This window comes from Patella vulgata, chromosome 5 (assembly GCF_932274485.2).
Source record: "Patella vulgata chromosome 5, xgPatVulg1.2, whole genome shotgun sequence".
NCBI lineage: Eukaryota > Metazoa > Mollusca > Gastropoda > Patellidae > Patella > Patella vulgata.
In genome coordinates this window covers 27,770,821-27,790,930 of record NC_065883.2, presented here as the reverse complement: position 1 = coordinate 27,790,930, position 20,110 = coordinate 27,770,821, and the positions used below count along the sequence as shown (strand labels likewise).

The 20,110-nt window shown below is 32.2% G+C and overlaps 1 protein-coding gene across 1 annotated transcript; it reads right to left on the bottom strand.

Moving 5' to 3' along the window:
• Window positions 1-39: 39 nt before the first annotated feature.
• Window positions 40-19,295, bottom strand: LOC126821412 (glycerol-3-phosphate dehydrogenase [NAD(+)], cytoplasmic). The gene is made up of 11 exons (XM_050549833.2): window positions 19,119-19,295; window positions 13,942-14,122; window positions 8,510-8,650; window positions 8,035-8,176; window positions 6,952-7,064; window positions 6,379-6,499; window positions 5,908-6,017; window positions 4,869-4,975; window positions 3,575-3,667; window positions 2,521-2,562; window positions 40-456 (listed from the first exon to the last, which is right to left on the bottom strand). The coding sequence occupies exons 1-10, from the start codon at window positions 19,160-19,162 to the stop codon at window positions 2,547-2,549; spliced, it is 1,068 nt and encodes a 355-aa protein (XP_050405790.1). The 5' UTR covers window positions 19,163-19,295; the 3' UTR covers window positions 40-456; window positions 2,521-2,546.
• Window positions 19,296-20,110: the final 815 nt, after the last annotated feature.

Here is a 20,110-nt window from a genome sequence, read left to right as displayed (position 1 = left end):
AAAAGGTAAACTGGTCTAAGAAACAAGAAAACAACCAGATTGGACTAGTAAATTAAAGCTTTTTATTTTATAAACTAGTCAACAACCAAATACTGATCAATTATAAAACATAAAAGAGTAATATAGAATAAAATTATAAAATGGTACACATCATTATTAGTATGATGTTTGTTTGTGCAGTAAATCAAGGGGAATTTATAGTCAAACAGTTAATCTTGTAAAATTTTGAATTGTTATATATTGTAATTTAGTATCCTTCAAAATTTAGTATCCTTTAAATGTAATCTTATGAAAACAAAAATCCCTCAAAATTGAAAGTTTAAAACTCAAAAATATTTCTTCTACATTTGTTCAAAAGCTGCAACTGCACAAAAATCTTGACATGATAAATTTCCCACAGCTGAACAGAAGTCTTGAGTAGAGTTAACAAACTCTACCTGACAAATGGATTGTACACTGGCAACATGAAAAAAAAAAAAGTGCTGTACAGTGTACATTACTGAGGTAGTCATAAGATTGACTAATGATAAAACTAAAAAAATCATATAGGTTCATTTATAGTATATCATAAAAACTTGCATAAACTCAAAGGACTTATAAACTCATTCTACTGTTTGGATGGCCGAGTGATCTAAAACTTGAGCTGTAGATCCTAAGGCCTTCTACCCCAAGTCTGAATGAAATAAGGAGTACAAGCAGCACCTGCCTAATTTTGTTGGTTTTCTCTGGGTCATCATATTACTTGCTACATATAAAGATCCATGCGTACCACCAGATTTTTAAAATAAAAATAAACCAAATTTCTCTCTCTACTCTAAGAAATAAAAGACTAAATCTGGTTAACCAACTATACTAACTCTAAATTAACTAAACTGTTATGATGAACATATTAAACAATTTTGGATTGAAACATCCATATAGCTACTTTGCCCTTTTTGCAACAAGCCAAATTTGTTACATTAATACCATCACACTAAGAGCTCTCATTTGCCAACTTGACATGTTAATCAAAATTTTGTTAGCTACAGAACAAAATTTATTCCAAGTTTAAATTCTTGTTCATATTCCCATAGATTCAGGTAGAAATAACTCCTAGTCAGTCAATTTCAATGGTAATCGTATTTCAATGCCAGTTAGTATTCAATTGTAAATGTATTTGTAACTCTGTAATGAGAATTCGGCTTCGTTAAAAACTGCATATGGATTGAACTAGAGGCCTATATGCAACTGTACTCTCAAGTCAAAATTGTATTTTAGACAATTACATCATAAACCTTAATTTGTATGGTCTTCTATGTAAAAACACATAAAGTTTATAAATTGGAATTAATCTTTTTTTTAGACAAAAATCTGGTTAATATGTGGCAAGCAAAATACATTTACATGTACACGAAAATATGTCAGATGGTCAAAATTTTTAAAAAAGATGCCAATATTAAACACTCACATGGTAATAATTCGTGATTGAAATATTATTATTTTGCTTTGGCTTTATTATTTGGGACTACGTGTATATATTTTTTATTCAGGATAAAAGTAAATAAATATAAAAGGTTTTCATGTATACAATAATTATTACGATTAATCATCAACAAACTTTAAAAGTTACTATTTCATGACAATTAAACATTTCATAGTAAATAAACAGGGCGCAAAGAACATGAAGATGCTCTGAATTGTTGAAGATTTTAAGTAAAATATTTAATGACAATTAAAACAATTAATACAACCATATTAATTAACATGTTAGAATGAAAAACTCAACAAAACTTTTTAAAACTCGAACTGAAAAGTTTCTGTGTCATATATACATATTTCAACATACTTATATTATGCATTATGTCAATAAACTGAATAAAGTTTCCTTACATTATTTTGAAATAACACTCTATTGGTTTATGTGAATAAGCCACAGTAGACAAAATAACAACTCCAGACACATAATACAGAAACATTTCAACCGTTTTTCCCCTATCAAATTTAACAACCAACAGCAAAGATTGTAAGATTATTAGAATGTACAGTGTGTATTGAGCAAGCAAAGCAATGAAGCATTTACTTCATTTAGCGGAAATATAGATAGCATGTTGTCTGTGAATTACTATATTATTTAGAATTAATGACTCAAACAATCTTGTAATTCAAATCCTAATTAATATTGCAGACAACACCCTTTCTTTTATCTTCAGTACCAGTATCAAACCTCCATCCACACTCATTTATTAATAAAACCACTTTAAAGAAAATAAACAAAGATTAAAATTATTCTTTTCGAAGAAATTTAAAAAACAACCAACATTTCATTTTTTAAGAAAACACAAAACCAAAAAGCACATCGTTAACAAGCATCCGAGTGATGGGGAAATTAATTCAAATTTATGTCAATTAGTTTTTAATGATACAATGAAGTAAAGATTAAAGATGAATGCAAGCAAGCAAGTTACTCAAATGTACAAACAAATTTTAGAATATACGTTAATAGATTTAATCTGAATGATTGTCGAAGAAATTGAACCATACCAAATAAGCTCCAGTGTAAAAAGATGTTAAAGTTTTGATGACCTGTAATATTCAATAACAAAAACTTAAAAACATCTAGTTGTAGAATTCTGTATTTTTTATTAAAAATTAAGAAAGTTTTCTATGAACAAGGATTGATATAATACACATTAATAAAACAAAATTTAATGTTCTTTCATACATACATATTTCACCTTATACTATGTCAAGAGACATATGCATCAGACAACTGCATCATTGTTATCTTATTAATAATATGGTTAAGACTATTATCTAATTAATCACTGTATATTATTGTACTGTTTTGAGGGGTGCTATGTTTAGCTACATATATAACTGATTTATGTGATAACTACTGATCCGTACTTAACTTTATGATACAAGAACAAAATGGATATTGAAATTATGTGATTGGCAATAGGTTGCATTTAAGATATTAATTTCATGCTGCTCAAATTCATTTGTTTCGCACTAAGTTTTATTTTAGAATGAAGTATGCATAGTTTATGAATTAACAATTTTAATAAAATTGAAATTTACTAACCCAGTAATGCTTTATAGATGAAGGGTGGTAATATTTTATACCTAACTGATCACAACTCAAAATTGCATGTCTACTTGGTTCATAAAAAGTGTTATTTGTGACCAAAGTAAAATAATGATTCAATGACAAATCAGTAAAATCAAAGAAACATGTCATTATCTTAGACATAGAGATTCGAACCAGGGATATTGCCAGTCAAAAGCCCTATTCCCTAACTCCACAACTATAACGGACTCATTTGTCGAAGTAGACATGCAATATTGTATTATCAGAATTATAATATCAGTATGGTAGGACAAGTAATCCATTTATCACCAACATATTTTAAGCGGACTGTCTATCGATTAGCGAAGAACTCAAACATCCAAGGAGTTGAACTCTTTACCAATAAATCAGCAGTGTCCTTATAATAACTTAGTTTTATTTAATGAATATGGTTGTAGGTATAAGATTTTATATGAAGTATATAAAAAGAGTTTATATTGATATTCTATGGTATAATATCTTTACATATGTTCTGGGTGATTCTTTAAACAGTCCATAAATTGAGATACAGGTAGTTCATTTTTACAGATTCTATGTATTGCTGTGAATAGTGGAAATCTAAAAAAACAAAAAACAAAACAAAATGTTAAAATGAACGACCTACTGTTCTGCTTCGAATTGGGCTAATGAAGACGTGCATATTACACCATACAGTGTATCTAATTCCAACTGCCAAGGGATCTTTTACATGTACACCAATGTGTACACAGGACCTCGATTTTTCGTCCCATCCGAACGACTAGACTCTCCATCCTGTATCACTGACAAAAGGAAACCACGCCGGAAAATCTGGATGAACTTTCTCGGCCAATGCTGGGATCGTACACCCGACCTCCAGGCAATTGAGCCAGCGTCTTACCCACTTAGCCACCATGCCCCAAAATGTTAAAAAATAGCCCCCAAAAATCAAAGTACTAAGATGAAGATTTGCAACAAAACAATTCCATCAAAATTGCTAAGAATATTATACTACAAAATCATGCACATTTGTAGTTTTGGGATATGCATATTTTGAATGCATAAATGTCATGTTTGTACACAGATGTACAACTACGTCAACGAGATACATACTAAAGAGGACATTTAGGGGGTGCTCGATTGTCAGTCCGGAACGTCCCGAATTGACAGAATTGAAATCAAGTGATACGGAATTCAGTCCTGTCACAGTTTTGCCAGTCCCGACAGCTGAGGTGGTGTGAGTAGAATCGTGACGTATTTTGAGTAACAAATATGTTTCAGCTGCCATGATTGGTTGAGATATTTTTTATGCAGTCGGCACATGCGTTGTACTCCGAAATTCTCCTTTTCACTCGATTGACATTATTTTTGGAATTGAGAGAATTTAATTCCGGAACGTTCAGTCGAGTATCCCCGTAGAAAAATATCGGGAGTAACATTTAATATATGTTAAACATGTAGCAATTAGGAGTCTTAGTCTGAACACTTTAGGGGGGTTGGGTGGTCTAATGGTTTAAAGCATGCACTTTAGATCGCATGGTCGGGCATTGAATCAAATGACATGGTTTCGATTCCCTGCTTGTACGTGACAAGGAGTGGGGTCAAGGAGTAAGGTCACCTGTCCAACTGCCTGGGTTTTTCTCCGGGTCTTCTGGTTTCCTCCCACAGCTAAAAAAATCCTATGAGTAAGCAAATTATTGAAATATTCGTTCGAAATGACCTAGTTTGTATCAATTGGACTTTAAACTCTCTCACTCTCTCTCCCCGCCCCCAATAACATTTATAAAGAAACAAATCCTACCTGTCTTCCATTTTTTTAATATTCAACATATAATTAACTTCAAATGCTGTTGGTGGTCCCTGTAACTTTTGACCATTTAACATTTCCTTTTCTAGTTCTTCTATACTCTGTATAAATTAATAATATAATTATTTACACAAGATCGGAGTTATTCTATGCCCCTGCATACTGGACTCCTCCAAATTCAAGGGGCTGGGTGACCCAGTGGTTTAACACATGTGCGTTGGATCATAAGGTCTGCCAATGAATCAAGTGGTGTAGTTTCAATTTCCCACTTGTACGTGACTAAAGACACCTGAATTATTGAAATATAATTGAACTATACATCAGTCCCGAAATGACTTAGTTTTTGTTGAATGGACCTAAAGTCCATTTCTCTCTCTCTCTGTCTCTCTCTCTGCCCTCCTCCAAATTCAACCTAAAAAGTTTAAGAGAGTTATCTCTCTTTCTCAATCATGTAAAATATCAATGTTCACTAATCAATGAGACTATTTGTATGCTTGATTATTAAAATAAAAAACAGGTGATACACCATTTATTTGTATGGCCAAATTAATTTGCTACATTTTGAAAATCGTCAAAATCTGAATTTGAAGAATAGAAAAATAGAAATAGCCCATACATTCCCTTGATTTTATTAATTCTACACTTAATAAAACGATGGTATTGCACAGACTTTTTCTATTTTTTTTTTGTTTTCTCTTATCTAGTGACAGTCAGTTCTTATTATAAATTGCCAGATATCCTCTCAGTCTTAGATAACAACTTTTGGTCTTCGAAGGATTTATCACTGAGCAGAAATTCACCAGTGTATCTGTTACTTCCATCAGTAATATAGAAGGATAACCTTGTGTTTTCCCCTTTGCTTTCGTCACTTTTGTTTCTTTAAATCTTCGTTATGCATCGATCGTAGCAATGATCTCTGGGTTAAAATTATATTTGGAACGTGTTTAACAAGTTCTATCACATATGTGATAATGGCCGACACCAATATTGTCCTTTAAAAGTACAATTAGAAACATTAAAGCTGATCACCTACCTTGCCTGTTTTAGCGAAAGCTTCAGCTACTCTACGATTTCTACCTCCATAACAAGTTGTAACTAAATCGGCCACACCACAACTCTCTAAAAATGTTGATTCATTTGAACCTGGAAATAAATATATCATACACACTTATACATCCGATCAATTATTAACAGCAAACACTACTTAAAATCATTTTCTAGAAGTCAATATGTCATGTACCTATTTCTAGAAATTAATGTTGAACCCCACTAATTCATACACATTTGATCAACTAGATGATAATAAATACATTATTTCAAAAGCACAAATGATACAAAAATACAAACAATAATTATGGACAGCAAACACTACTCAAAATCATTTTCCAGAAGTGAAATCAAAGCTTGACCTCAGCAAAGACATAATTTACCTCACATATGGAAGTTTGAAAGAATAATTAAGTGGATATATTTTTTACAACATACCACACCACAAAAACATTACCTGGATAAAAAACTTCACAGAATTTAATCATCTCCATTAAACCTAATCTGATTACAGCAGCCTTTGTATTATCACCATAACCTAAACCATCAGCAAAACCTGCTCCAACGGCTACAATATTCTGAAAAATATAAGCATAATTCACTTGTTAAAATTGGGGGAATTGGGTTGTTGAGTAGTCTATTGTGAGTGCTTTAGATCAAGAAGTCTGTCATTATCATTTAATCAAGTGGTGTGATTTCGGTTTAAGGGTTGTGACAGGAGTAGGTTTTGACACCGGGGCATTCATTTCATAATATTGAAGTCAATATTTGACGTGTTTAGTTTACTTCTAATTTTATGTCTTTTAATTTTATGTCGGGTAAAGTGACTAACATAAATTCTCCAACTAGTCAATTTCACAGCCAGACAGTGTCAACTGGCAAATATGACTAAAACGTGAGAAAGAAATTGTCACATTCAATTCAACTTTAAGTCTTGTAAGCTACTTAATAGCATGCAGCTTTTTGGAAAATATTGCACTAATGGGGATAAGAAAACTTATATCTCATACTTTTATAGCTGTAAACTTACTTTTAAAGCTCCACAGACTTCAACTGTTGTTTCATCTTCAACTACAACAATTCTAAAATAATCAGCTTGAAACATATCTTTTAATAATGGACCCATATTCTTATCTTTACAACCTGATAAATATAGAAAATATAAATAGAATCCAAAACATTTCTGTTGTTGAAAGATGCATTATGTAAGATTTAAATAAAGAGCTGACAGTTTTTGCTATAATAATATAGTTAAGAAATAGATAATGAAAAGGGAATATTTTGAAAATTTCAATCAATTACTTTATTCATGCTTAGAAGAACGGTGTAGCCTCGATTAAAATTGCTACCATTGTTACGATAATAAATTAAGTCTTGATTATCCATTTTTTAAATAAATCATTGACTAGCAATCATGTTTGAATCCATTAAAAATCAAAAGCATCCGATGGTCTAGAGCGTTGAATATGGGCTTGGCATGTGAATAAATGTCTTAATTAATGAATTATATAAAGTTTGAGGCCAAACGAAAGATCTGCATTAGGCAGATTTAGACCTTACATAATGTATCTTTAATAATATCAAATGCACATAAGTTTTTGTCATCCAATATAAAACATGATAAAGTCAGCATCAGATTTCCCTATATGCCTGGCAGACTGAAGCCTTTGGTCTCAAGATCCAGGGGACCTCTGATCAAGGTCTACTTGTGAGGGGCCTCATAAGTGGTATAACCCCCAGGGTCTCTCTTTATCTAAATCTGACAAAGGAAACAAATACTTTTAATAATAGGTAAGTGTTTGGTGAATTTCATTATTCACATCCAACCATTTACATCACTCTAAATTGTCCCCATTGTTACAGTACACAAACATTCTACATACTCTACGTTTTTGATTGTGAATGATCATCTGAGGTTCATCGAATATCGTTGTGAGGGGATTGGATACAAAAGCATCTATATACCTACATCTAGGACAGAAATACAACCTATGTAGCCCATTTTGATCTGTTTCATCAATACAGTTGTTTCCTTCCTAGATTAGGTAAAAATTTTCCTATATACTTACAATTCTCTATATGTGGCATGTTGCCGACGCCATGCTGTACTTACCTACTGTGGCTTCACAATAATTCTCTTTGGCGACTTCATTAGCAATATTAGCTCCCATTAACACAGCACAGGGTATATTGAGTATCTCTCGAATAACATCTGATATTAACAATATACCTCCACCTTCTTTTACATCAAACCCCTGTAATTAAAAAAAAGCAATAGATGCCAGAAAACTCCATTTTTAAATCCATTTTCCTGATATAGTAAATAGGATATTATTAATCATAATTGGTTCCATGGAATTCATCTGTCAGATAAATGGAACAATAATCATAATATTGAACTCAGGTGAAGATGTAATATAATCAATTCTTGAACATGTTTTTCAAGTTGACCGTAAATGCCAGTCATGATCGCATGCGTTAAACATTGACAAAAATGTCTCTGGTCCAATCAGTCAATTGCTACGTGAGTGTGACCTGCAATCAGCTAACCAAATGTCTGTATATTATGTTTATGTATTACCACTTACTTTAATTAATGTAACTGCTACAGCATCTTTTTTAACTTTTCCTTCTAAAGCTTTTCCTACTTTCCGTACAAACTGATGAGGTAGGACAAAAATAAAAATATCGGCATCTTGTCCTGCATCTGCAACATCTGGTACTGCCACCTATAATAAAACAAAAGTAGAAACATTGAGATATTAAATATTAGTAAGAGATGATTAAATGATACATGTATTTTGGGAATCAAGTGACGGCCGGTGAAAATACATTAATTACAGTACAAATTGTAAATTCAAACCCTTCATATGAAGATGACAATATTTTATTAAAAATGGGCTTCTTTGATCTTACCTTAAAGATGCATGTAAGACTAAGAGCTAAATCTCACAGAATAATGTAATTTCAATCTAATTTGAACTATTATAGAAAGAATGTCCAGCTCAGTGTGTACGATGTTTGCTGTGAATGTTCATCAGGATTTTCTGTCATGGTTCCCCCTTGTTAGTGGTGCAAGACAGAGGGTCTGGCAAGGAACAAAAAAAACGAGGTCCTGTGTACACATTGGCGGCGGCGGCAGGCAAGTAAAAGATGCCTTGGCGGATGTAATTTGATGTCAGTGCAGGCTAGCGCCACTGTTCAGGCAAAATTTCCCCCATAGCCCACTGTATGGCATATGCCCATCTTGATTAGCATTAGCCCAGTCGGAACTAAACACCATTTCATTTCATTTCTTTATCTAAATTGTACACAATGCATGTATCTTTAAGTAAACAGTATTAATTATTAAATAGCTGATAGTGAAGTAGATTCTATGTTTTATTAGTTAGTGTATTTACTCTATTTTTACCACATAAATGTCATTTATAGCTGTAGGGCAAGGCTTACTTATTGGATGTGTATATGTACTAATGACATAGCCTTGAGCTTAATGTTTATATACATGTAGTTTAACTCTTTCTCATATTGTTATTCCTCTAATTATTACATCACATGTCATAACTTCAGACACTGACATTAAACTGACATGAAGTTCATGTCCCAACCTTCAAAAGTACTAAAATATCTCAATGACAGGTTAATAGTCAATTAATTGCTCAACTGTTCTTGTAATAAGCATGTTGTGTTTAACAGAAACAATATGCACAAACAGTTACTGGCACTGCAAGTTGGCAAGAGTTTAGAAATATCATCAAAGCAACTGTGCAATAAACAGAATAATCACACTTTAGGCCACTGATTGCCATTCACATTGTTCAGACAATATCTAACTTTTAAGATCTCTAAAATTTACTCAAATTGATTATTCAACATTTAATTTTAGAATATGAAACTTAAATTTCAACAGTACATAATCTCCCGGCTTGGATTCAATGGATTAAAATGAAGTCCATCTAAAGATTTTACTCTACACCCATAGGTGGCGCTGATGGCAAAGTATAACAAATTTTCAGTTCATCATATCTTTGTAAATACTGAAAGGAATTGAACTATTTTTGTGCTGTTATTTTTATTTTTGTAGAGATTCAGATTTCACAACCGTATAAGTTAAATTCAGCAGGGATTTCTAATCTCTCCAAATCCTTGAAATAATGATAAGAGGCTTTAACTGGGCTAAACAATGACTGTACATAGTGTAAACCTCTTTGATTTAATCCAAAAGAAAGTATTAAGTTGGGTTGATCTGACTTGTTGTTGGGACAAGCTCTGTATGATTAATTCTTTTCAAAAGATTAAAGAAGCATTATTATATAAGATTAAGATAAAGAGCTAGCCATTCTTGCTATGAATATATTGAAAATTTCATTCAAATTACTTTATTCTGAGCAACGATACATGTATTAGCCTTTGAAGGTTTGATAAGATGTCTGCATTGATTGTAAAACCATACTGGTTGTTTGAAGCTTAGCCTTGCTTCTCCATTTTAAAATTAAATCATTAAATATCTGAACCATTCTAATCTACTTAATATCAGAGACATCCAATGTCATCGAGAGTTGGTTATGGTTTTGTCATGTTAATAAATGTGTAATTAAAAGTTTATGTAACATTTAAGGCCTAAAGGCAGTTTAAGCTGCAGTCAGTGTGTAATTTCAAGTTTACTTTTGGCTTAATTTCTCAACAGCTGAACACAAAATCAGTTAAGCTTGTATATCAACCATGACTTTATCTATATTGGTTATATTTTCAATGAAGACAGATTACTGTAGCCTTATAGCACACACACAAAAAAAATAAGATATAAAATCAAATGAAAGCAACACTTTGTTTTGTCCAAATCATTTTACCCTAGCCATATTATATTATGTTTTAACTTTGTTTCTTTTCATTTTATTTTTATAACAAACCAAAACCTATACCAAGAAAATAAATGCTTTGATAACATTTATATTTAAATATCAGCTGTGTTTGAGTATGGTCAGTCCATCTGGAAAACGGATAAGAACAGATAAAATTGATATGGAAACATCTTTCATGTGTTGGACAACATAAAATTACATCTAGAAAACAGAATTGAAATTAAGATAAGCACAACTCTATGGAATTTTTCCCCAATGATTTCTTGTCAATTTATTTTTGTCAGGCCTGGAAATAATGACCTTACGAAAAGTCAGGCATCACTAAACTGGTACCTGACATTTTGAACGTTGTGCCAGACTTGTCATGTATTAATAATATCAATAAAGATAGGTTGCCAGGCAACGAAACATGCCCACAGCGGCTAAGTCGTCCAGGGAGTCAACAAGGTTTCTCACATATTTTTTTCTTTTATCAGAAATGAAAGCATTTACAATACACTACAAGTAACAACCCATTTGGCTTTTAGTTCTGCCCTATTCTAACATTTAGCATACAAAACATTCAATATCAAATGCTATAGGCATAATCATTGGAAATCTTTGAAAATTGATAGGCTTATTCATATCTTGACCTTAGCTTTAACCTCTAAAGCGTCCGCAAATTTTTTTTAGAGTGATCAAGCGCCATAACTATGGCAGTAATTATCGGAAATCGTTTAAAATCAATAGGCTTCTTTGTCTCATGACCTTAAACACTGTGTATAAATTTAAAGTCAATCTGATTTTAACTTTAGAATCCAGAGCATCCACAAGATTTGTTAGAGTGATCAAGGACAATAACTCGTACAATAATTATTGGAAATCATTGAAAACCAATAGGCTTCTTTGTCTTATGATCTTAACCATTGTGTATAAATTTAAAGTCAATCGGATATTAACTTTAGCGAGTTTGTGAACGTCGGACCACTGGATGTATACAGTGTTTCACGAGGTATATTTTGCCTGGATAGCGGCACTACGGCCTACTCTAACTTCGAATTCCAACCATTAAGGGATCTTTATGTACACGCCAATGTGTACACAGGACCTATTTTTTTGTCCAATCCGTACCACTATAAATTGGCCCTCCTTCCTGCACGATTGACTAAGGGGAACAACACTGGAAAATCCTGATGAACTTTCTCTGCGGCTCCCATGTGTAAACAGGACCAGGATAATACTGATCACCTTTTCAAGTCCAAGGTACAGGTACTTTGTGACCTTGTCATTACAATATTTTACATGTGATTGTGTATGTATGTCAGAATTTGACCGACACGCTTTAGAAAGTTTATTCACGATATTATGTGCAAAATTGTATTATTATTATCCTATATAAAATGTTGATCTTATAATTGTTTTTTTTAGCCCACTGGTCGACATGATCTTAATAATTTATCAGAAAATGGTGAGTGTTAAAAAAGATCATATTGCAGCTGATCACAAGTGTAACTTACATTTAAAAGGTTAATAATACATGTAGAACAAAGGGGATCACAGACACTTTTATTGCACTTGGACAATTAACAAAAATACAATTAACATCCAAATATAAGGAACCCTCAGTTAGACATAAACAGATCCACCCACTCACTCATTTTATTTAACTTTGAACTTATAAGAAAGACTGACCCACATACTCTATTAGACTTGAAACTGTTCAAATATAACCTACTATGTATTAACTTATATTTTAAAAATCAGTCCATAAAATTACGAGGCCTGATACCGGGTACCTACTTTTTATCAATTTCATAACATACATGTACACCAAGTTATCAACCATAACTAATACTAGTACAATAATTTTGGTCTTTGAATGTAAGAATTCCCTTATGCCATGCCACCAGTCTCCCTTGATCTTAAAGAGGACATTTTACACACCTACATCCTTTAACCACCCCTTAAATTATCCTGATTAATATCAAGTAATTTTAACTCTTTGATCAATGGGGCATTAAAGGGTTAATAGCCAACATTTTATGGCGTCATTTCCTTGCATTTGGAAATTTTATTGGGCATCAGTAGGTTACTTAAAACCATATACAGTTCTGTACTGCCTTTATTTATCAATAGTAATACTTGATCTAAGAGAGAGAGAGATGGGGATTAACATTCACTCAAAACAAACTAGGTCATTCTGGGACTAACATATGGTTCAATATTATTTAAACAATCCCCTTGCCGGTTGGGGTTTTCAGCAGGAGGAAACCCACGAGGTTAGACATGTGACCCTACTCCTTGTCGCGGATATGTCACCCTACTTTTTGCCATGTACATGTGTAGCACTATGCCTAGTGCTATGAGTCACTGGTTAGATGTGGAAAGTACAATTAAACAAAAACTTGAATATGTGACCCTACTCTTTGCCACGTACAAGTGTAGCACTATGCCTAGTACTTTAAGTCGCTGGTTAGATGTGGAAAGTACAATTAAACAAAAACTCCCCACATCGCCTAGTATTTTCAATTGTCTTCTAAGCTTCCTTTTCATGTTGTTTATTTTCTTCTTACTACTATCGCAGTAGTTAAGACGTTTGTCTTACCAGGAATATTAATGCAACAGTTCAGTTATACATTTTTATGTCAAGCTAGATACAATGGTACAATGCATAATAGATTACAATAAAGTCATTCTCTCAATCCCATTCTACCCAGATTTGCCGGGGCGAGTCTGCTGATAGAAATTACTACATCATATGGTCTAGGAACTCAGATGGACATGGTAATCTCTCCGGAACCCAATGATATCTAAAACTTAAAAGGCTGGTTTGGGCTTTTTAAGTTTAACAGATTTGCTTATGTCATCACTTAAGATTCTGCATATAATGACTTTGATTGAATAATTACAATATATGATCCAATTAGTAAATTTCCAATCATGTTTTAAACATGATGTTCTGATTCCCACGGAACCAGTTATGTTTACCAAATTATAACTCTTTTTATGTTTAAATCTGTCATTCATTATTTGAGTGCATTAGCTAGGATTTCTATACAATGTGTGTATGTGAAATTAGTTAAAGATATACAATGTACATGTAATATGGTCTCTCAAGACACAAAGACCATAGTACTACACAAGCTGGGAATCATATTCTTACATGTATCGGTACTTACCACATTTTCAGGTAATTTGATACCCGGTAAATATTTGACATTTTCGTGATCATTGTTGATAATATCCGTTAATTTACGCTCATTGATCATTTCTTCAAATACCCACATCCTAACTTCCTTCACAAACTTTTCTGGCATCGTCAACACATTATTACCAATAATCTTAGCAATGGCCGATCCCCTAAAATTAAACGTAAAATATATTAAAGATACATTATGGGAGAGTAGATAAAGGGCTGACAGTTTTCACATAGTTAAAAACTAGATAATGTAAAGGGAATTTGCTGAAAATTTCAGTCAAATTGATCCACTCTGAACCAAGAATTTAGCAACTGAATTTTGGGCCTAGGCTCGATCATCATTACTAAAGTCAGTGCGATAAAAAACACAGTCTCAATTATCCCTTTCTTGATTTAATCATGAATGAGCGTTAAGCAGCAGATAGGATCCTAATCCAGTAAATATCGCAGGCTATAGTTGATTATGGTCTAGATAATTTACACTGTAACCCAGGTATCATTTAATCTTGTGTATCTAGCACTAATTTCTTTCACATTTGTTTAATTTCAGATCTTTGTTTAAAAATTCTGAAAAATTGTTTAAAATCACCAAAAATCATCTAATTTATACTTGTGTCAAGTTTAAAGCTGATTGATTAATCATACATTAAGCAAGAGGTAAATATGCCTATTGCAGGTCTTTCTTTAGGCCTGAAATGTTATTTAAACTATCAATTACATATTTATTAACAAAACAAGACCATAATAAACTCTCAATGGCATCGGATACTCACGATTTTAACTAGATTAGAACAGTTCACCATTTAAAAATTTAATTTAAAAATGGGAAAGCGAGGCTAAGTCGCGAATATACCAGTGCGCTAGATGCACACATCTTGTCAAAACAATAAACAGTGATAATTTGGCTCAGAATGAAGTAATTTGGCTGAAATTTTCAATATTTTCTTTTTTTATCATCTTTTTTTTAATTATTATAGCAAGAATGACCAACTCATTATCAAAATTTAATAGTCAGCTTTAAAGTTTAAACTGGACACAAGTACAAATTAGATGATTTATGGTGATTTTAAATGTTTTTACAAATTTTTAAACAAAAATTTGATATTAAACATATGTGAAAGAAATTAGTGCTTGATACACAAGATTAAATGATAACTGGGTTACAGTGTTAATTAATGTCTAATGAATAATTTAGATAATATTTCAGGCCTAAAGAAAGACCTGGAATAGGCAGATTTAGCTCTTGCATAATGTATGATTAAATTTTTCATCAGTGACAGATAAAATCAAATGTGTAATAAATCATTAGATGATAAACAAATTATAAATATATAACTTCAAATACCATTATTTTCAAGAAAAGGTGAACTAATTATATATGATGTCAAATAGCTTTTGATGTCATTTGAGAAAAAGTTGTACCGATTTGATCATTAAATAATACCAAATATTTTCACAATTGCACAGAATACATGATATACTTTTACTTTAATTTAATGCAAAGTTTAACAAGTCAAATGTTGACAAACATGTCCTTGACAAAACTTGCTTTTATACAAAATTTTAGGAGGATGGCTTGACAGAAAGTAATGGCATTCAAATTAAATCTCTAAATGAGTAAGGTGCTGGCTTACTAACCAGCAGGTTCTGGGGTATGATCCCAGTGTAGGAGCTGAAAAGTAGGATAACCCCAATTTCATTCATTCTGTCAAATAAAATCTGACCTGTCTGTACAACTAAATGTCACAAAACTAAGTGACCTAATATTATAGATTATTTTGCTCATAAACAGATAATAGATTTATAAAGCATGATCAAGGGGGATTATGTATTTTACATTGTATGGCAGTCCTACAAATCTTTAGACTTTATACTAGCAGCTTTAGACTTTGAACTTCTTGTAAACCATATATTAAAATCGAAAAGAAAAATCAACATGGACATCATGTTGATATGAATAAGTTTAAAACTAAAAGGTCAAAGTTCAAGACAGTAATACTTGGCTTGATTTTCAATATCAGCTGATCTAAGCATTTTACATTCATATCAACATCAATTTAATGATATATTAGTTAAATTCAAAGATTTGAAAGCTATTTAAATTTCAACACAAAAAGTATTAAGAGCTTAAAAGCTTAATGTACCATTGGCTAAGATACAATTACTGATAACTCTGACACTATACAACTTTTGAAATAAGCTTATCTTTGTATAAATTTTACCTACTGGTATGTTATGTAGATCAGAATGAGATTGAGTTTTTGCCTGTCATAGAATTTTTGTCTCTGGCACATGAAGTAATTTCTAAGGCAGGTTTAGTTGGAATTCTACCAACTCTGTAGAGAATTATCAATACTGTGTAGCCTATTATCTCTGTTGTTTGCAATGTTTTGCTGATATCTGTACTTCTTGCTTCAACGTGAAAGCAAATTCTACTCAGAAGGCTATACCTTGGGTTACCCCTAGTCAGTTGTGCAGGATGGAGGGCTTGGCAAGGGACAACACATAGTCTTTCAGATGAAATGAAAAACAATAATAAAAGAACTCTTGACTGTTGGAATTTGATATAATAGTAGGCCATTAAACCCCATTGCATAAAAGGCTATAAATTGTACAAGTCAGGAGTGTGTAGTGTTCACACAGATTATGAGTAAAACAAGCTTAATTACTAGTACTACATGTACAGCTTCACTCCTAGAACACTTAAATATAAATCATCACTTTTTTGTATAGAACTTTTGTGTAACTACGATGAATTTTAACTTATTCTTAATTTTTTGGACTGTATTCTGTATATCATTTCATCCCATCTCTTTCTTCTTATATTATTAGAGGAGGCGCAGGGGTTTGGTTCAATCCCAGTGTTGGCCAAGAGAGTTCCCCAGAATTTTTCAGCATGGTTTCTCCTTGACAGCAGTGCAGTACGGAGGGTCTGACATGTATCAACAGGTTCTAGTCTTTGGGATGGGATGGAAAAACAAGATTTCGTCTACAGGTTTCCATGCACGTAAAAGAACTAAAAAACTTTTGCCAGCCGGAATCCAAGAAAATCCTTGAAAAATTGCACTCATAGCACATATGACTTATGCCTGTCTTCATTAGTCTGGGTTCCCCAGAAAAGTAGGATGTTAAACCCCATTTCAATCATTCATTCGCTATAAGTAATTGTAACTGGACAAATGCCTGTAAATTACATGTAAATCTGTTTGATCTATATTAGAATCTAAATCAGCATTATAAGGTATACATGTATGTCAATAACTAGGTCAAGGTTTATTTGTTGTACATGTACATTGTAACTTATATTAAGTAAATAAACCACATCATGTCATCTCAAATTTTACCAGCTCATATACTCTCCAGAATACTTCAAAATCAATAATATTAATAAACAGGTTAGTAGTAGTACATACATGTATAAGCTTATACAGTCATTAAAGCAGTTCTTGCTGTAATAAAATCTGATCCTTATTATTGGGCTTATAACTTTTAAAGATGCATTATATAAGATCTAGATAAAGAGCTGACCATTTTTGCAATATAAACTATAATAGTTCAAAAATTGATCATATTGAAAATTTCAGCCAAATTACTTTAACCTGAGGGAAGTCTATGAGTGTTTGAAGTTTCTGCAATATAGTAGACCTTGATTGGCAATTACTAATTTTATAATATTACTAAACAAAGTCTTGATTATTCATTTTTACATTAAATTATTAAATCTGGTACTAGTAGTCAAGAGAGTTGATTAAGGGCTCAATTTTCATGTGTATAGTAATTAACAATTTATATAACATTTAATGCCAAAACAAAGACCTGCAATTGGCAGATTTAGCTCTTACATAATACATCTTTAATTAATCTGGAAATGGAACACACCAGTAAAATCAGAATCAATTATAAACACATTGGAAAGAGCAAATTCAGTTATGCTCTCAAAGTATGTTATTACATTTATATCAAAATGTGTATGTGTAATCGCTTCCCATCCGATACAATTAATATAACATAAACGGTTACCGCCCCGGTATCTCTCCAAAAATGAAAATCTGGTTAAAATCACACAACAATCATCAAAAATTATATATGTTCTGTATCTCATTTCTTCTTTATTTATAGTTATGATTTTCTAAACTATACTATATAAGATCTAACATAATCCAGAATGTCTGTACCTGTACAGAAGTTACTGGTAAAATATAAAATACGGAATATAAAATTAAAGAAAACAATAAGCTATAAGTACCCATGGAAAATACAAGATATTAATCAGATTGAATGTAAATAAACTTAGTTTTAATTTAAGCAATTCATTTGTTATCCTCATGAGGCTTATTATTCATGACTCAATTACTCTTTCTCTCATCAAAATTTTCTCATCTTATCATGTAACATTATATCTCTTGGAAAAATAAAAAAAAATGATACAAATCATTACATTTTGTGGACATAAGGTTATTATGGAATGGAATGGGGTCAATTTGTTCAATTTCAGACAATGAGAATAAAATTATTCAATTTGTATTTTTCATTTCATTGACTATACTTCAAATATTATATTTCAATTGCCAAGGCACAAGAGTTATTTTACATGTACACCCAATGGCTTTTAGCTGCAGTTTTATTTTGTGAAATTACAACTTAAACTGTGGACAGTTGCAGAATGCAAGAGGATGGTTTTGACTGAAAACACATTTCATGTGTGGAAAATCTTCAACTGAAATTAAGTCCCTCTTGATAATTAATTTCACACCAAACGACTAATCTTTGATGCAAATTATAACAAATAAGCATATCACTGCACATCAGCTAATACAAGATTGAAAGCTATGGCATGAAAAGCCAATGCCCAGTAGCAATTTTTGCTTGGTTATTCATATTATAAGCAGTTTAGCAATGTGGGACAAACTAGTAGTCTAATACTGAATGTAAGTTGTGAAAATTCTATCCTCAATATAGGAGGTATATATTCCCACATACAGAATTGTCTAAATCCTAACCCAAATCAGCTGAGCTGATTGCTAACTACACGATGAATGAATAGATTGGCTTGCTAATTTAGAAGAAAGAACTGTTAGTCCCTGCCCCTGGCCTGTGTGTTTGACCAGTTGAAATCTATATTGCATGAAAACAAGAAGTAATGAATATTGGCCTCACCAATTGCCGGAGCCGACAATGCATACTCTTTTAGCTGCTGACATTTTGCTAGTTTTAATTCACTGCTGTAGTAGTAAACTGTCAACGTATTTAACCCAATTTTCACTGTGTCAGCTCTGTAAACTGTTTAACTGAACTCAACTCAATGTGTGTGTGTAGTGACCTTTGACCGTAATCTAGTTCGTCAAGGGAGACGACTCCCGTTTTGGTATTGTATTCGCTCTTCCAGTGGTAACTTTTTGCACTTTGCTTTCGCAAACTGGGCAGCCATAAAATTCGCTTGGCATCTACTATAACTTAAATGGATGACACCGGTAGAGTTAATTAGTTATCAATATTAACTTTTTTTTCTTCTGCAAATTAAATTATAAATCACTTTTTTAATATCTGGATAAAAAAAAATATTTCCTTCCGCGTAAATGGGTACATCCGAGGGCTGGCTGAAAAGTTCTAAGTTATATCTCACACATTCTGATCAGTGAATATCCTATGATGTTCTATTTCAGCCACCTCGCGCGTCGCTCTTTTCATTTCCAAGCTATAGGGGAAAAAAGCGACGTCGACTTTTTGACAAGACTTCGTTCTTTATAAAGCGACGTGTCGTGCGTCGCTTTTCAAAATTATTAGGATACGGTACTTCATTATTTTACATTTTTAAATGTTAATACAATCATACTTCTTTTTTAAAAAATGCACCTGCATTTTCTAAAAAAATATTTAGTTTTAATACTACTACATGCAATTTCCGAATTTCGAAAATTCGTCGCTGTGATTTCGTCCCGGAAGTTGAGACCAACTTGACAACTTCTTTAATACCTGCACAATTTTTATGAAATTTGGAATACGTAGCTCTTATACTGATGTGACTTGAAAGATGTTATTAGAAATTTCCTAACTTATCTTCCCTTGGAGTAATTAAGGATCGAAATTAATACATTTCTGGTTAGTTTCCTTCCAAGAATGGGTGGTGACTTTGGAATCAATATATTTTC

What these genes read in the sequence shown, in the direction of transcription:
- LOC126821412 (XM_050549833.2), bottom strand. Translation starts at nt 19,162, where the DNA reads ATGTCAGCAGCTAAAAGAGTATGCATTGTCGGCTCCGGCAATTG. An exon ending in ATTGTCGGCTCCGGCAATTG is followed by an intron (nt 14,123 to 19,118) that starts GTGAGGCCAATA and finishes GTTTAATTTTAG; the next exon opens with GGGATCGGCCATTGCTAAGA. An exon ending in TAGCAGTTACATTAATTAAA is followed by an intron (nt 8,177 to 8,509) that starts GTAAGTGGTAAT and finishes TTTTAATTACAG; the next exon opens with GGGTTTGATGTAAAAGAAGG.